This window comes from Arachis ipaensis, chromosome B3, assembly GCF_059453495.1.
Source record: "Arachis ipaensis isolate K30076 ecotype BB chromosome B3, ASM5945349v1, whole genome shotgun sequence".
NCBI classification, from domain to species: Eukaryota; Viridiplantae; Streptophyta; class Magnoliopsida; order Fabales; family Fabaceae; genus Arachis; species Arachis ipaensis.
This window is the reverse complement of record NC_142438.1, coordinates 78,357,971-78,376,084: the sequence shown is the minus strand read 5'-3', so window position 1 is coordinate 78,376,084 and position 18,114 is coordinate 78,357,971. Positions and strand designations below refer to the sequence as shown.

General features: G+C 35.1%; 2 protein-coding genes and 1 pseudogene across 2 annotated transcripts; 1 reads left to right on the top strand and 2 right to left on the bottom strand.

Annotated features, from left to right (window-relative positions):
• Window positions 1–4,406: 4,406 nt before the first annotated feature.
• On the top strand, window positions 4,407–5,186 carry LOC148571215 (secreted RxLR effector protein 161 pseudogene; annotated as a pseudogene).
• A 2,831-nt stretch (window positions 5,187–8,017) lies between these two features.
• LOC148571214 (proline--tRNA ligase, cytoplasmic-like) lies at window positions 8,018–12,284 on the bottom strand. The gene is made up of 13 exons (XM_088508829.1): window positions 12,035–12,284; window positions 11,898–11,956; window positions 11,723–11,808; window positions 11,493–11,585; window positions 11,226–11,342; window positions 10,731–10,918; window positions 10,331–10,397; window positions 10,028–10,150; window positions 9,789–9,941; window positions 9,420–9,704; window positions 9,097–9,315; window positions 8,429–8,522; window positions 8,018–8,268 (listed from the first exon to the last, which is right to left on the bottom strand). Exons 2-13 carry the CDS (start codon window positions 11,938–11,940, stop codon window positions 8,204–8,206), a joined length of 1,533 nt encoding a protein of 510 aa, XP_088364955.1. The 5' UTR covers window positions 11,941–11,956; window positions 12,035–12,284; the 3' UTR covers window positions 8,018–8,203.
• Window positions 12,285–13,055: 771 nt separating this feature from the next.
• On the bottom strand, window positions 13,056–17,813 carry LOC148571213 (protein transport protein SEC23 A-like). The gene is made up of 6 exons (XM_088508828.1): window positions 17,414–17,813; window positions 16,389–17,239; window positions 14,460–16,280; window positions 13,791–13,907; window positions 13,607–13,678; window positions 13,056–13,506 (listed from the first exon to the last, which is right to left on the bottom strand). The coding sequence occupies exons 2-6, from the start codon at window positions 16,857–16,859 to the stop codon at window positions 13,369–13,371; spliced, it is 2,619 nt and encodes an 872-aa protein (XP_088364954.1). The 5' UTR covers window positions 16,860–17,239; window positions 17,414–17,813; the 3' UTR covers window positions 13,056–13,368.
• Window positions 17,814–18,114: the final 301 nt, after the last annotated feature.

Below are 18,114 nucleotides of genomic sequence, written 5' to 3'. Positions count from 1 at the left end.
TGTTGAAGATCAACTCTACTGTAACCAATACTCTGCAAAATCAGTCTTAAAGTTCAACTCTAGCGTAATCAGGATATGGCAACCAATCCAGGTATGAAAATCACAACTTTTAAGATCCTAATTAATGCTTCCGCTAAACTGAATTGGAAGATTGATTATTCATTGTGAGAGGAGGTTGAAAAAAAAGATGTAGGGTGATTTCTCACCGAAAGATGATAGCTTATGTATCCTCTTTAAGGAGGATACCAAGGCTCTGATACCATGATAAAATTGTGAAAGAATAAGAAAATAAAAGATGAAGAAATTTTATTGATTGTTGATTGATTGAATTGTACTGAAGTGTTTGTAAACTATGAGGGTAAAATTAAATATATATAGAGTATTGTCCTATGAAAGATAAAAGCAAATAAAGATAAGATAAGAACAATTAAAGATAAGATAAAGATAAGATAATAAAATAAGAAATTTAATGTTTACATGTGGTATTAGAGCATGTGTTTTGAAAGTATGTGATTTTCTATGATCTAATTATGATATCCACGGTGTTTAATGTTTCTGATTAATTATTTATAATTGGATTTTAATTAAGTGGGTTTCAAATTTCATGCCATCAAAACTGTATATTTGTGGTTGTATATGTTCTATATGTTTTCTTTTGAATATTTTAATTTGATCATAAATTATACTCATGTATGAATTTAATCTTGAGTTTAAGTTTAGTATGGATGACAATTATGAAATTATTTTAAGTACGTAATGTACTCTAATTTTATGAAAAGTCTATAAATATTTTATTTATAGTATTAAATTTATTTAGAATATTTACTGCTTGTGTACACCAAAGTGACCAAGTTATAACGTAAAATGCCAGTATATTTAATAATGTGTTAATTAATTTTAATTAGATTTACCTAAAGGAAATCTCTTCTATTATTAATAGACTTGAACGAGAAAATTTATTATTCTTAGGTCAGATATATGTATTCTCCAAAGATGGTATATGTATTTGGCAGAGAATTTTAATCTTCAAGTATGATAAATATGACATTTATTTGTATATTAATATGTTAGTGTATTATAGAATTTTACCTAAAGGTGAACTGTAATATGCTTGTTATGTTCTGTAATCTGAGTAGATAATAAAATTAAAATTAATCTGAGCATTGTATGATTAAATGACAGGTATTTCAATTCATTCGCAAGCTTCATCTGTTACCATGTTTAATGGCTTAAACTTCTCTGAATGGAGTGAACAAGTGAAGTTCCATTTAGGTCTTTTGGATCTTGACTTGTCACTTTTGGAATCACTGATGATAATGATGAGGATGAAAAATATGCACTTAAGACATGGGAACGTTCTAACAGATTAAGCCTTATGTTTATGCGAATGACTACTGCAAGCAATATTAAGACTACCCTTCCACAAACAGAAAGTGCTAAAGAATATCTTGCGTTTGTGGAAGACCGCTTCTGTTCTGCTGATAAGTCACTCGCTAGTACATTAATGTCACAGCTCACGGCCATGAAGTTTGATGGGTCTAAGAGCATGCAAGAGCATACTATTGAGATGACTAATATTGCTGCAAAATTAAAGACACTGGGTATGACAGTTGATGACTCCTTTATGATGCAATTCATTCTGAACTCATTACCTTCTGAGTATGGAGCTTTTCAAATTAATTATAATATCATGAAGGAAAAATGGGACGCTAATGAATTGATTGGAAAGCTCATACAGGAAGAAAATAGACTTAAGAATTGTGGTGGTCATTCTGTCAACTTGGTTCAAGGAGCTGGCAAATCAGAAAAGAAATTAAAGACAAAGCCCAAGAATTTTAAGAAGAAAGGACATGCCAATGCAAAACAGTATCATTTCTGTAAGAAGGAAGGACATTTCCAAAAAGATTGTCTTAAACGTAAGGCATGGTTCGAAAAGAAAGGTATATTTGAAACATATGTATGTACTTATGAATCAAATTTAATTGATATTCCTCATAATTCTTGGTGGCTTGATTCTGGTGCTACAACTCATGTATCTAATATAATGTAGGGATTCCTTACGATCCAAACCACAAGCCAAAGTAAGATGTTCCTCTACATGGAAAACCGTGTGAAAGCGCCAATTGAAGGAATAGGAACTTATCGTTTGGTGTTGGATATAAGCTTTCATTTAGATTTACCTAAGACTCTTTATGTACCTTCAATGTCTAGGAATTTAATTTCTGTTTCAAAGTTGGACAATTGTGATTTTTTTTAATGGTGGACATAGTTGTTTTAATTTATTTAAAAATTCTAATATTGTTGGTTATGGTGTTCTAATTGATGGCTTATATAGATTAAAACTTCTTGATCAATTTTCTGAATCCTTGCTTATTGAGTACCAGAATGACGTAGTTAGGCCAAATACGCCTAAAGAAAGTTCTGCATTCTTGTGGCATAAACGCTTGGGTCACATATCCAAGGAAAGAATAGAAAGATTAGTAAAGAATGAGATTTTACAAAATTTAAATTTTACTGATCTTGGTTTATGTGTGGATTGTATTAAGGAAAAACAAACCAAACAAAACAAGAAAGGTGCCACAAGAAGTAGTTAGCTTCTTGAAATTATACACACTGATGTATGCGAACCTTTTGATGCTCCATCTATTGGTGGAGAAAAATATTTCATCACTTTTATTGATGACTTTTCACGTTATGAATATGTCTATTTGCTTAAAGAAAAGTCTCAAGCAGTTGATGCTATTAAGATTTATATTAAAGAAGTTGAAAGGCAATTAGACAAAAAGGTAAAAGTTGTTAGGTCAGATAGATGTGGTGAATATTATGGAAAACATAATGAAACAGGACAATGTCCTGGTCCATTTGCAAAACTTCTAGAAAGACATGGCATATGTGCACAATACACAATGCCATACACACCTCAACAAAATGGTGTGGCAGAAAGGCGTAATCGAACATTAATGGATATGGTTAGAAGTATGATGAGCAATTCTTCTTTACCCAAATTCTTGTGGATGTATGCATTAAAAACTGCCATGTATTTGCTAAATAGAATTCCTAGTAAAGCTGTTCCAAAGACTCCTTTTGAGTTATGGACTAATAGGAAACCTAGTTTACGACATTTACATGTTTGGGGTTGTCCAGCAGAAGCAAGAATATTTAATCCACAAGAAAAGAAATTAGATTCTCGAACAGTGAGTGGCTATTTTATTGGCTATCCGGAGAAGTCTAAAGGGTATATTTTTTATTGTCCAAACCATAGTCCAAGAATTGTAGAAACTGGTAATGCAAAATTCTTTGAAAATGGTGAAGTTAGTGGGAGTGAAAATCATCAAAATGTAGAAATAAAAGAAATTAAAGTTAATGTTCCTATACATATTAGTGTTCCTTTATCCACACCTACTCAAAGAGTTGTTCCAACTATTGTTGAACACATTAATAGTGATGAACAAGATTTAAATGATAATGCTCCCAATGAAGAAACTAACTCACAAATATCAGAAAGAAATGAGTCTCAAGAAATACCATTGAGGAGATCTCAAAGGGAAAGAAAGTCAGCTATTCCAAGCTATTATGAAACTTATTTACAAGAAGAAGATATTGAAATATCTAAAGATCCAGTTTCATTTACACAAGCCATAAATAGTGATGATTCAGAAAAATGGATTGATGCCATGAAAGAAGAGTTAAAATCCATGGAAGATAACAAAGTTTGGGATATTGTTGCATTGCCAGAAGGTGCTAAATGTATTGGTTGTAAATGGGTCTTTAAAGTTAAGCGAGACTCAAAAGACAATGTTGAACGATATAAAGTTAGACTTGTTGCTAAGGGATTTACTCAAAAGAATGGTGTTGATTATAAAGAAACATTTTCACCTGTTTCTAAGAAAGATTCATTGCATATCATTATGGCACTTGTGGCTCATTATGATTTAGGGTTACATCAAATGGATGTAAAAACTGCCTTTTTGAATGGTAATCTTGATGAAGAAATTTATATGGATCAACCTGAAGGTTTTCCAACTGAAGGAAAAGGTCGTATGGTGTGTAAATTTAAGAAATCAATATATGGACTAAAACAAGCCTCACAACAATGGTATATTAAGTTTAATAATACCATTCTTTCTTTCGGTTTTGAAGAAAATGTTGTTGATGTATGCATATACCAAAAGGTCAGTGGGAGTAAGTTTATTTTTCTAGTCTTATATGTTGATGATATTTTGCTTGCAACAAATAATTTGGGAATGTTGCGTGAGACTAAAGAATACCTTTCTAGAAACTTTGAAATGAAAGATATGGGAGAGGCATCCTATGTGATAGGAATTGAAATTTTTCGTGATAAATCACAAGGACTGTTAGGATTGTCTCAGAAGGCCTATATAAATAAAGTTCTAGAGATGTTCAACATGGAAAAGTGTTCCGCAGGAATTGCACCAATTCAAAAAGGGGACAAATTTAGTCTTATGCAATGCCTAAAAAATGACATAGAACGGAAGCAAATGGAAGGAATTCCATATAGTTCTGTAGTGGGAAGTCTTATGTATGTGCAAACTTGCACAAGACCAGACATTAGCTTTGCAGTAGGAATGCTTGGAAGGTATCAAAATAATCCTAGAATGGATCATTGAAAAGCTGCAAAGAAGATTTTAAGATATCTTCAAGGTACAAAGGATTATATGCTCATGTACAAAAGGTCTAGCCAATTAGAAGTAATTGGTTATTCAGATTCAGATTTTGGTGGATGTGCTGACACAAGAAAGTCTACATTTGGCTACTTATTCTTATTTGGAGAAGCTGCCATATCATAGAAAAGCTCCAAGCAAAGCGTTGTGGCAACATCTACTATGGAGGCAGAATTTGTAGCATGTTTTGAAGCTACAAATCAAGCTTTATGGCTGTAAAATTTCATTTCAGGACTTGACATTGTTGACTCAATTGCTAGGCCATTGAAAATTTATTGTGATAATTCTGCAGCAGTATTTTTCTCAAAAAATGATAGATATTCTAAAGATGCCAAGCATATGGAAATAAAGAACTTTGGCGTTAAGGAGGAAGTTCGGAAACAAAGAGTGTCCATAGAACATGTTAGAACAGAACTTATGATTACTGATCCATTGACTAAAGGATTGCAACCAAAGACATTTAAGGAACATGTACATAGAATGGGTCTTGGTTCTTCTGAATGATGCTAACACTCTGAGCTCACTATGTTTATTTATGTGTTTTCTGAACATTGATAGTTTGTTGTTTCTAGTTAAAGTAATATTATTGTATGAGTTATAACATAATGATCTAGAAACTTTATGGGACCGATATAAAATTGTGTTATTTATGTAGCTTGTGTAGTAAGATGCTAGTGGTTGTAGTATATGGAAAGAAATGTGTTTCATATTAAATGCATGACTGTCATAACTCACACAAAGTATTTTACCATATTAAAGCAATTATGTAATGTGTGAGAATATGATTACACTTAGGCCAAGTGGGAGAATGTTGGAAGTTTATGATAATTTAAACTTCTATTGTGGCCTAATTATAATTATTTATAAACTATTAATGATTTAATCTCATCCGTTAATTCTAATATTTGATGGACGCATTAAATTTAAAGATAATAATACATAAAAGGTGGTCCTCTCTCTGCCTCAAGACACACGACGTTTTACAGTTTCCACTCACTGAAAATACCGTGAAACTGTCATCCTGATGAACGTTTGAAGGAAAGGAAAGGGAGAGAAACCAATGTTGAAGATCAACTCTACTGTAACCAACACTCTGCAAAATCAGTCTTAAAGTTCAACTCTACCGTAATCAGGACTTGTTATGGCAACCAATCCAGGTATAAAAATCACAACTTTTAAGATCCTAATTAATGCTTCCGCTAAAATAAGTTTACACCATTTACAAGTTTTATGATTCAAAAAATGAGGATTTCGGAGGTTATGTTAGTTCTCAAAAACCTTTTAATCCTATAAGCGCAATGACATTAATTATGTTTGTTGTATCCTGTGCTATCCTTCCATAAAGCACTTCTCTCCCCAACAAAAGTTAGCAGTTGTTTATACTTTCATTATGCACGGAAAAATACATCCAACATGCTTATGTTGCATCATTTGATTAGTGCTTTCTGGTTTGGTAATTGGCATAGTTAGTAGAGTAGTTATCATTCAAATTCAGGTGGGCAATTCATGTTTTGTCACTCTAATTAATGATAGAATCAAGTCACCCCCGACACTGTCCCAACACACATTAAATGGATTTGCAACATTCATATCCTGAGATTAGACGATAAAGTCAATTATCCTTAAGATTAATCATTAAGAATTTAGATGTTTTAAAGTGAGAAAGTTGATAAAATAGTAAAGTGATAAGTTTTTTTTTTTAGTTCAAGTAAAGTGAGAAGTTAATCACCATTGATTTTGTAATTTTCATTAAATATATGCCGCACTATCTTAATTTAAAAGTGATTAACTCTTCTCTTTATCAACTTTCTCACTTTAGAAGATCTTAATCAAATTATTAAGGTTCACTGAATCATCAACTCTATTAAGTAAAATTTTTTTACCATCTTTTTGTCTTTCTTAATTCTCTTTCTAGGCCCTCTATCTAATGACAAAATTGTTAAGTATTATAATTCTATTAAGCCCTATTTCCTCAACTTTACATCAATTAAGATGCTTACATGTTAACCAAAAAGAGTTGTTGCTGTGTCATCCTCAATTGACCAACATATTATTGGAGTTGCACACAAAAAATTGACACAACTGGATAGACAAGGTTCAATATAATTAGAACTTCTATAAATCTTATTATTATTGTTAAATCGAAGGAGAAGAATGAATTAGGTTTCCAAACAATTACCAACAAGGGAAAAGACAACAACGCGAGAGTGATTAGATTAAGATACATTTGTCCTTTTCACTTTATATAGTCATATTATTTGTGTTCCTCTGTTCAAGATGTCACATGGCACAAGAGGTAAGAGCTAGTTTTGAAGGACCATATCGCAATGATCGGACAAAGGAAAAGAAAAAAAAATATCGTAATTTAATTAGGTACACTGATAATTGACATAAATATTGAGGAAATATCAGCATGTCGAGTACAGACATATAGAGACCTATCAACTTTTTCCATAAAATATTTGACATATTGAATTGTTGTGCAGGTGTTAACGTTATGGTCTTATATAATAATATATGGAAGCCATTGCCCACCTAGAGAACAAAAAGAAAAAGAAGCCACCGCTAAGTGCTATCAATATGCATCTCAATTTGATTGGTTTACGAGGGGTTGCTTCTTCTTTTGTTGGCATGTATAGTGCACTTCGTAACGCATTCAATTTTGACAAGGGGATTTTTAATACTTGCTTTCTCCTCCTGTCTTCATTTGGGTTTTGTTTATGCTTTTCTAAAAGGCACATTAAGAAATATATAATTTAACATTTTAGAAAAAAATTATGCAAGCAGTTATATTAAGTTATTTTTAAAATTTTATTTGTAAAGCAGTATAAACTTAAATTAATTTATTTAAAAAAAAAAGCAATTTTAACTTAATAATAGGGTAAAGTAAAGTGCTATTTTGATAGTTTGAATTACTTACCTTCTTTAAAAATTGAAATTATCCAAAAAGGAAAAAAGAAATTATCCTTCATGCTTACGATTGTCGTTGATGTTGGAGTAACTAATTGCTGTGAAGTCGAATACAATATTAATGAACTTGACTAACGTGAAAGTTCAATCCATAAGGTGTCATTTTGAGGAGAGCTCCCCAATCTGATTTTCGCTGATCAAACATTACATTCGTCATGTCCACAAAGAAAAAAAGATTACATTCGTGAAGATAAGGAGAGAGAAAAGGAAAGAAAATAAAAGTTAAACAAATCGAACAAAATCCACGAAGAACAACTGCTAAACATGTTTGTGGCTAGTAAAAAAGGGTCAAACTCGAGAACGTGGAGTTCATCAATTTGTGTTAGGCTAGTTATTAACAATTAATAGATGCTGTATATCATCAGTGAGTCAAGTAAATGATGTCATGTTCAATTAACTGCAGTTTTTTAAGTAATATGTAGTACAAAATCATCGAACAACCAACAGCTGAAAAAGAAAATAACCAATTGAAAAAACTAAAACTGGTGTGTGCTCAACAAATCCAGACAGGGCACCCCCCATATAAAAAAAAAGTACCACAAACTAGTAATCTAGTAACTTCTGCCCCAATATGACCATTTCTTCGCAGGTTTTTCTGACGCAAAGCACTTGGTACCTATTAAAGGCAACATAAGGTGTTACTATTCAAAATAAAAAAAATCGTGAAAAAATATCAATACGAATTGGCTAAAAGCTTAAGATAGATTTTAGAGGGCAGTTGCAGAAAACAATTTTAAGATTATTTCTAACACAGATTTGAACGACAAGGCTTATACCTTCTGGGAGTTCTGGCTGATCAAAGGGACTACAAAGTGTCTTAGCTGCTCCCATCTCACCCTTTGTCCTTGCTTTAACATCAGCTTCCACCGCCTGAAGTAATATAAATTGATAATTGATACCAGAAAAACACCAAACCATCCAGCATGAATAGTGTCAGACATTTTGAATATTGAACATAAGATAGCTAAATGATGTCCCTTGAGAGAAAAAATATGTATTGCAAAATAGGGTGTCAACACTCAACAGTATCATCAAGAGATTAGAGAGAAGCAAGTACTATAGTATGTTCATTATTAATAGCTAATCAAGTGCATTGTAAGACAATTATGTAATGGAAGTGATCTAGAATTGGAACGATTAAATGCTTTAATATTTGTAAATCTGACAACGAAGAAAACCTACAAGTACCAACAGATTGGAAGTTTTGAAATAGAAAAATATATCGTTACCATCCTGTAGGGGCAGTTTTGATATATTTTTTCATTCAACCCTTTTTGTGACAATATGCATCTTAGTTAATCATGATACACCTGAATAAGTACATGGCACAGATAGTATAGACAGATAAAAAAAGAAATGCCTCAAAAATCTAAAGCTGGAAAGGTGATCATCAAGACATAATTTAGAACATAAAATTTGGACAAAAACAAAAAGAACTTCATACCTCCTCGTCACACCAAGGAGCTAATATCATTTTTCTTTGGTTCAAAGCTTGTACAAATTCATCCCAAGTATGTACAACCTCAATGCATTCATCTCGTTTTTGTTTTGCAACATCAAAAAGGTTCTGTTGAACAGTGTCAAGTAACTTCTTAACTTCATCAACCAAATTGTCATTTGCAATGTCTATTTTTGCTCCATTATCACGTCGAACAGCTCTAGCCTGTGTGAAATTGGAATAGATTTATTTGGTTTTCAGCTCAAAACTGAGATTGATGAAGCAACATAACACGAGAATTGGTGCAGAAGTACTAAAGAATTGAAAACCTGCTTATTTGCTAAATCCTTTGGCCCAATTTCAATTCTAAGAGGAACACCTTTCATTTCCCAGTGTGAATACTTCCATCCAGGAGAATAGTTGTCTCTAAAATCTGACTCAGCACGAATACCTGCTTCACACAATGTATTTACAGTTGCAGTACAGGCATCAAAGATTCCTTGAGTATTAGCATCTTTGTAAGGCACCGGAATCACAATAACTTGGACTGAGGCCACTTTAGGAGGCAGCACTAGTCCCTTGTCATCACCGTGAACCATCACCATCACCCCAATCTGTTCAAAACAGTCAAAATCTTAGATGCAATTTGATGTGAAGGAACCCTCAGATGACAGTACATTCAAGATATCAAAGCTTACAGTTCGAGTACTATAGGCCCATGAGTTTTGCCAGACCATTGCTTTTTCTCCCTTTTCATTTTCAAAGTTTATCTCGAACATCTTAGCAAAATTTTGGCCAAGACAATGAGAAGTAGCACCTTGTACTCCACGTCCAGTGTTTGGAATAAATGCCTATCAAAGGGAGCATTACAATTTATATACAAACTTTTTCCATTCAGAAAAATAGCAGCATACGTGCATGTGTCTCAGACATATACCTCAACACTGGTAGTGTAAAGTCCACCAGCAAACTTCTCCATCTCACTTTTCTTACCCTTAATGACAGGAATGGCTAAAAACTCTTCATATATGCGCCTATATAATTCCAATATCTCAAGAACCTGAAATAGTAATACTTTAGAGAACTTTGGAAGTAGTTTTCAAAAGATGCTACTGAAACTGGAATCGCATGTGCTGAAGTCAAAAAGTAGGGACTTATCAATATCAGCATATGATATTGCACCAGATGTGGAATGGTACTACATAGCCAATGTATGTTCTTTTGTTATTTGAAGAATTACCTCAGCATCTGCCTCTTCCTTAGTTGCAAAAGCAGTATGTCCTTCCTGCCAAAGGAACTCTCGACTCCTGCAATCAAAATATGCATTTATGTAAAACAACAATAAAATGGAGTTTTGAATGTGATAGCAACAAGGGCCCAAGCTAAATTACTGAAAAATAAGTTCATTTAAATCAATCACTATTGCTTGTATTAACAACCAATTCACCAGAATTAGCGAGTCATCATTAGAGGAACTTCGATTCATTAAAAAACCATACAAAATTTTACAGTACAACAACATTGGAAGGCTGGATATTTGAAAATTTGAGGCCTAGCTTGGTTGGCTAGTATCATACTTTGAACATCATATTATAATATGGAGAAAGGAGTACAAGCTAAAATATAAAGCTTCTTGCTACCTGATGAATGGTGTGGGGTTGCTGAACTCCCATCTAACAACATTACACCACTGATTAAGTTTCAGAGGCAAGTCACGGTGTCCCCTAATCCACTTGGAGTAGTATGGATACATGACAGTTTCACTAGTTGGACGAATGGCAATGGGAATTTCTAAGTCGGTTTTTCCAGACTTTGTCACCCAAGCAACCTGTCAAAGAGTAGCACATTAGAGAAAGTCATTCCAGAAGGCAGAGAAGGTTTGTAGTTCCTTCTGCCGCAAGTCATAAATAATTCCTCATTTCAACACATCAAAATCTCATCAGCTATACAATACACGGAGGTTGCTACTTAATATTGTGCCAGTAAATCAGATCATCTAGCCATCTAACAATGGATTTCAGCTTGCAATAATCTTCTATAATGTCCCCATTTCAGAGGGGGGAAAAACAAATAATTCAAACAAATCTTAAGAGTATACATTAAACAGCCTAACCAACAAATTAGAAAATTCTCACCTCTGGTGCAAATCCCTCAACGTGCTCCTTCTCCTTTTCCAAAACTCCGGGAGACACAAACAAAGGGAAGTAGCAATTCTTGATTTTCATCTTCTTTATTTCAGGATCGAAGAATCCCTGATATAGTTGATGAAATAAAAAAGAACCTTAATACAGCTAGTTGTGCAAATCATACACAAATAAACATGATCTATGTTAGACTAACACCAGTTGTTTGAAAAACACCACTACTGCCATCCAACAACACTGACAAATTAAGAAACTCACTTGCATGATCTCCCATATTGCCATTGCCCAAGGCCTCAGAATGTAGCAGCCAGAAATGTCATAGTACTCAATCATTTCGGAATTAACAACCACCTGTGCAAATTAATTCAAACAACTGAGACGAGAACACAGTGCAATAAGAACAGATCTGGCACAGCAAATTCCACCGAACTCAAAGTCCAACGCAATAGAACACGTGAAACTAAGTTACAAGATGAGGGATAAAATACCTCGGAATACCACTCTCCGAAGTTATCAGCCTTGCGATTCGTGAGTCCTAATCCAGTCTCTTTCTTCACCTCCTTCTTCTTCGCACCTGCGAGGATTTGGCCATAAGAATGGAAGCTAAAATCCGAAAAAAATGAGAAATGACAAAGCGTTTTAACAGTTTCTAGCCACAATTACCAGATTGCTTTGAGCCAGAGTTTTTCGCTTCACTCCCCGCCATCCTGAACGACGAGAACCTGTAACACGAAAAAAACACGAAATGACGATTGTAGCTGAATTGGAATGAATCGAAACGGCATAAGTGTGTTTCTTACCGATTGCCGAGATGCCGCCGGAGGGGGACAAAGCGCGCGAGAGCGATTTTGTGGCGTGAGTCTCTTTAGGGTTTTCGCTTTCAGCGGCTACTAGGTTTTCTTCTTTCAGATAAATCGCGCCTTTCTCTCAGGAATTATTATTTTCTTTTTTTTTTTTTACAGTGAAGTGTTATTCCCAATTCTGTTTACAGTTTCTATGGCTACTACTACATTATTGTATTGTGCTTCTGGTCAACTACTCCTGCAACTTGTTTACTATTTACTAGTGTACTAATTTAATTAAAGGTAATTAATTATCATTAATTGAATTATTGCAACGAAGCGTTTGATCTGATCTGTAATCGCTGCTTCTTGTCCCTAAAGTCAACCGAAGTGGCCCGCAAAATTCTTGCCCTTGTTCGAGCTTTGTATCTTTACCAAATTAATAAAATAAATAAATAAACACATCTAAATTTTATTGGTGAGACATAAATAAATGGTAGTAATAGAAGTGATCTCTTTCCACCACTAACCACCAATGCTTAATGAGGTTAATGAGGCCATTGAGGGGGTTGTGTGGGGAAAAAATGTCACTTTATCACAACATATATTTTCAAGAATATAAATGTAAGAGTTTTAAATAATCTATACCCATGAAGGTTTGATAAAGTATTTTAATAATTTAAAGGATTTAAAATGTATAAAAACTTAAATACTTCAGTTAAGTTTCCTTCACTTTGAAAATGTGTAGTTTTAATGTAGTAATCATGTTAGTAAGCATTAAAAAAATGTTAAAAGGTAAAATATGATCTTTCAACTCCGTTAGAGTCCATTAAACTTTAGTAGCTTCGTACATGCAGACCATAATCTAAAAATGTCAAGTTAAATACTTAGTACATTTCTTCTTTTTCCTTTTGTTTTTTTCAAACGTTTCTCTTTTTGTTAATTCTTTTTAAAATTAAATCAATCCAGCTTAAAAAGTTTGTGGTCAAAAACCATAAACCAAGAGATTAAGGATAGCACAAGCAGTCAATAATTGTTATCGATATAAATTAAGTGAAATCCTTTATTGTTCATGTAAATTGTGAAAAATTCTGTGCACCACAATCATTCTCTCCAACCAAAACGAAAAAGCCCCACTATTTTTCTCTCCAATTGCAACTTGCAATTGCATAGATGTTTCTCGGACATGAACAAAATGAAGTTGAACATGGCACTGAAGCGAAAGATTTTGGGACATGAGAAACATCATCATCTAAACAAACTTCGCCTCAAACAACTAAATAAAGAATCAGCAACGAGTACCGTGCTGATTGGAAGATGCAGCAAAATCAAACCACAAAAATGGCCCTACATCAGCTTGGCTCAGGTGGCACAACTTTCAAGCTTCGCATCCATTCGCAGAAACTAGGATCATCAAAGTGAACAAAACTGCTCTTCAGCTTCGTTCGCTGTTCTGATGTCAATGACTTAAGTTGCGGGAATCTTGCCTCCTGCGAAAACATGCATCATTCAACATGCAATGTATGCCACCATAATCTAATAATAAGCAAAACCTTAGTTTTGCAACGAAGAAGTGATAGTGATGCTAACCTGCTCATAAGGAGGATCCTTGTGTGCTGGTATGAGGCGAGAGACGAAATATCGAGCCTGCGAGCTACCCTCCTGTTTCAGATATAAATTTTCTGTTATAATTAACCTTCTAAGCAGAAGATGGAAAATGGAGATATGCAAAGAAAAATACACTTTGTAGTCGGGATTAGCAGAGAATGTTAACCTTAAATGCAAGTATACGAGGCGCTGGGAAACGGAATTCTGTCAGCTCTTCAGCCAATGTCCGGCAAGCTGCTAAAGCAGCAGCACTTCTTCCTTCATCAGCTGCAAGTTCAGCACCCTACAATACACTCATCAGTATTAAATAAATGAATAAATAAAAACAACCCAAGAAAGAACAAAAAAGAACAAGAAAACGGAAAGTTTTCAAAACAGGGAAAAGCATGCCACTAGCTACAGCAGCATCTAATAATGGCAGCCGTGGCCTGGCAGCAGAAAATGCAGGAGCTGGATGGCATTCCCACTCATAAAAAGGACATAGGAAAGAAGAACGGAAGATGAAAACAGGTTAAAAGGAAGAAAGTATACATGTACATACCCTGGTGCTATTGAAACAACATGAACAACCATGACCAGACACAAATATTGTTTCTAAATTCTAAAATGTACTGATCTTTCAAGTCCACTATGGCGCATATTACCCGCTTCGTGTATTACTGATCATATTATATACATGGCACGAGGCTAATTTAAAACATAATTTCTGATCATTGGCACAACAGTGCGTTAGTAATAATAATTGGTTTGGATTAGCACCATAACAATGCCCTAAAAAAAATGCAAATCTCTCACTAAGAAAACTCCATGCTAAAATGAATAATAAGAGACATACCAACCAAATGAAGACATCAGTGCCATGGTCAAGTACAACAGCAGCATCAGACTGCATTGCAAGATCATAAGCTGGTAACTCCTCGAAAGTTCCTCCCTCCCTATGCATTAGACAACGAGGAGCAACCATTCGGAGTGACAGATCAAAAGATGCATTCAGAAACAAGTTCCTCAGCACAGACCTTTCATCTTCATGACCAATAATGCTTCCCAATAGTGGTCCTCTCCTGAGATGGAAAAGGATCTCTGGTAAAAGGGAAAGCTCCTTTGGGAAGCAGTGAAGTTTAGATTTGGGTACTTGAGGACCAAACTTTAGAGCAATATCCTTGATTCTTTCATCTATTGTTGCCCGCATATCAATTGCGTCTGAATGGCTTTTAGCTCGTAACAAACTTCTTTTTGCAATTAGGACTGCAGCAACTTCATCTTGAACACTCTCAAGATATCCCGAAATACTATCTACAGTGGGCAGTCTAACAGTGATAACCCTGGATATATCAGCTTGAAACACATTTGAATACTGAATAGCAAACTGGAAAAATACATAATCACTTTTGATATCTCCTCTAGTTTCCATTGAGAGAGAGAAGCTCTGTGTTTCTTCAACACTTAGCATCTGAATATAAATGGCTGTATCATTTTTAAAGGTTTCATGGGTGTCTACATGTGATTCTTCCCCAGGGCCAACAACTTGAGTTATGAGAATATCATCTGATGTGCGCAATTCTAACAAACCATGAGAACCTGCTGACCTGGCAGACGCCCTTTGCAAATTAACACCCAAGGCTTCCCCGAAATCATCATGGAGCACCAAAACACCACCTGATGCTTTAGCAAGAGGTTGTAAGATGGGAACTCTTACGGGACACGTTCCAGCACATAAAATATCAATAACAGTATTGTGTCGATGAGCCTCTCGACCAAGATTCTCCATCCACTTTATTGCTGTCTTTTCCATATAAGGATAATTAGGGTGATTAAAAGAATGAGGAACTGATCCAGGTCCGTAAGTATTTGGTCCACCGGCACAGACAACAATTCTACTATTGCCCCCTGATCTTTTAACTACCCCTCGTGACAGATCAGCAGATGGGCCCTGAATTATAGCAAGAGCAACCTCAACAGCAGTTCCAAGGCATCGATCTCTAGAAGCTTCTGGTATGTTTAACTTGTAGGGCCTCAATGATGAAAATATGGAATGTGCTACAGGTAGTGAGGCATGCATTGCTGACAAGTATATGCCAGTACCATAAATCAATCCTTTCAAAGATTCTTGGGTTGGTGACTGGTCCCCAGGAAGCACGTCAGCAGATGCAATTGACTCTTCTGAAAAATCATATATTGACACAGTACGGCCATATAGTACAATTCCTAATCTTGTTGTTGGAGGAAGAGAATCAACAAAAGCATGCAAGGAGCTTTGTAGATGCTGTAAGTGGGGTTCATCTAAGCATTCATCTATAACAAGAACAACTGGGGCAGACATTCTGGAATCTGAAACTGGAACAAAACCAGGTCCCTTGTTCCCAGTTTGAACATAGTCAACCATCGGGGAAGATAGTTCTGGAAATCTGTGAAGATCTTCCTTACTATGCCCAATGTACTCGCCATCACTTCCATTCAATTTCCTACATATAACACACTGCCACTGACCTGATCCAAGCAATATGTTGCAATATATATTTGCATAAGCTCCACAGCTTTGACATCGATGGGGATCACGCTGAATAACTTGAGGGCCCGTTGAGACCTCCCTCCCAGGAGAAACCAATGCCCCAAAACCCAGACTGGGCACATTAGCTTGTTTCTTCTGTTTCAATACCTACTTATCAAATGGAAAGGAGGTTATAACATAATCTGATTACCAAATAATAATATTAAATTTAAAAATGCAAGGCTAGGCTGTAAAACCAAATAAATGATAATGTACCTTATGAGCTGAGAAAAGAACAAAGGATGACTCCCCGGCGGGAAGATGGTCCTCTATGCTATCAGAAACTTGGTGTTGCAACTCAACCGATCCATTTGAAAATCGCGGTGGCGATGAAGTCGGCAAAGATGATCCTGAAGAGAAAGCAAGTGGCTGAGGCGAGGCAGGTGATGTGCGAAAAGGAACAGCTGCCGGCCGGACAGGCGATGTAAAAACAGGAGGCCCCGGCGGGGTGCTCATGTGAGGAACAAGGCTGCCAGATTTAACTCCATTGGCTGGGGACGACGAATTTGGGGGTTTAACCGAAGGGGAAGAAGCTTGATCTTGCTGCAATTGCAATATGGGGGGAGGAAATCTAGGTGGTGATGCAAAAGGTGGAGGGGGTGGTATGGGACTCTTGTCAGGGGTAGGACTCTGTCTATCCGGGTTTGAAGTGGTATACCCAACATTAGGTTGTGTTGGGTTAGCCATTGAAATTCAAATCAGACACAAAACGCAACAATACTTACAAACCCAGTATCAAGAAGTAAACTTTACAGTATTACAGATACAAATGTATGAGTGATACAAATCAAAGACTATACCAAGAAAGAACAGAGACCAGCCTCAACAAGATTCTTGTTTCAGCCCACAGAATTTGCATGAGGAAAACGTAAAACCTTCCTAAGACCTTAAACCCCCAAAAGAGATGATAATGATTCCCAAGGAAAATTCTACTTGACCTGGTTTAATCGGCATCATAGAAGGGGGAATTCTTTCCTTCCCTGAACGAATTCAGGTGAATAGCCAATCACCAACCATGAATCAATCAAATCTCTTCACAATTGAAGCTTCTTCTCTGGTATCCCCCCCTGCAGATAGCAAGTAATCCAGCAGTACCCAATCGAATGAGAAAAGGAAACGATCCAACAGACATTCAAGAACTGAGCTAGGGTTTTGAATGGAGATCAAGATTTGCTCTCAAAATTGGGAATGATAACGGTAATAAAAAAATAAAGAAAAAAAAATCATAGAGAAGTATGTACCTGACAGAGGTGAATATCAAAATTGTAGACTTTATGGTACCGTAAAATACCAAGCTAGGGATTATTCGGAAAAATGGGGGAATGCTATGCTTATGAATGTTATGTCCCCTCCTCACTCTCTTTCTCCAATTGTGTGAGTAATTCGGAATGGGGTGGTTTATTCTTTATTATTATTATTATTATTATTTTGTTGGTTTTTATTTTATTTTTGAGAGACAAGTTAAAAAACCAACAGCGCCTCCTCACAGTGAAACTGAAACCTCCTCAACCTCGGATTGTTGCTCAGGGCAACTGTTGTTAGCACCGCACCTTAGACCTTCCTACGACACTCCTTCACTTCGAGCCAGAGAAGCCACCGCCACTTTTTTTTTTTTTTTTTTTTAAATCACGTGACCCTTTCTATTGTCCTGGTCTTATCCTCCTTTTATATTTTAGCGAATTTATTCTTTACTTTTATCTCATAAAATAATTATATATTTAATATATAGTTATAATTTTGTATAAAAATTGTTGAGTTTAAAGAATTAACAAAAAATTAATTGATGATGACTAAAAATTATTATTGGACTAAAAATTTAATTATGTATCTGATTAATTTACTTAATTATGCAGGAAATTAATATAAAATAAATTGATCCAATAATAAGTTTCAGACTTATATATACTCATAACTCAAGAGAATATTTGTTATTTACACCTAT

Bases quoted from the DNA above. Each gene is read 5' to 3' on its own strand.
- LOC148571214 (XM_088508829.1), bottom strand. From the start codon at position 11,940: ATGGCGGGGAGTGAAGCGAAAAACTCTGGCTCAAAGCAATCTG. The intron at 10,398-10,730 runs GTAGCAAGAAGC...TTTTGATTGCAG, and splicing joins AACCCCACACCATTCATCAG to GAGTCGAGAGTTCCTTTGGC. The intron at 10,151-10,330 runs GTAATTCTTCAA...TTACTATTTCAG, and splicing joins AGGAAGAGGCAGATGCTGAG to GTTCTTGAGATATTGGAATT.
- LOC148571213 (XM_088508828.1), bottom strand. From the start codon at position 16,859: ATGGCTAACCCAACACAACCTAATGTTGGGTATACCACTTCAAACCCG. The intron at 13,908-14,459 runs GTATGTCTCTTA...AGTGTATTGTAG, and splicing joins CTGATGTCTTCATTTGGTTG to GGTGCTGAACTTGCAGCTGA. The intron at 13,679-13,790 runs GTTAACATTCTC...TATCTGAAACAG, and splicing joins CTCGTATACTTGCATTTAAG to GAGGGTAGCTCGCAGGCTCG.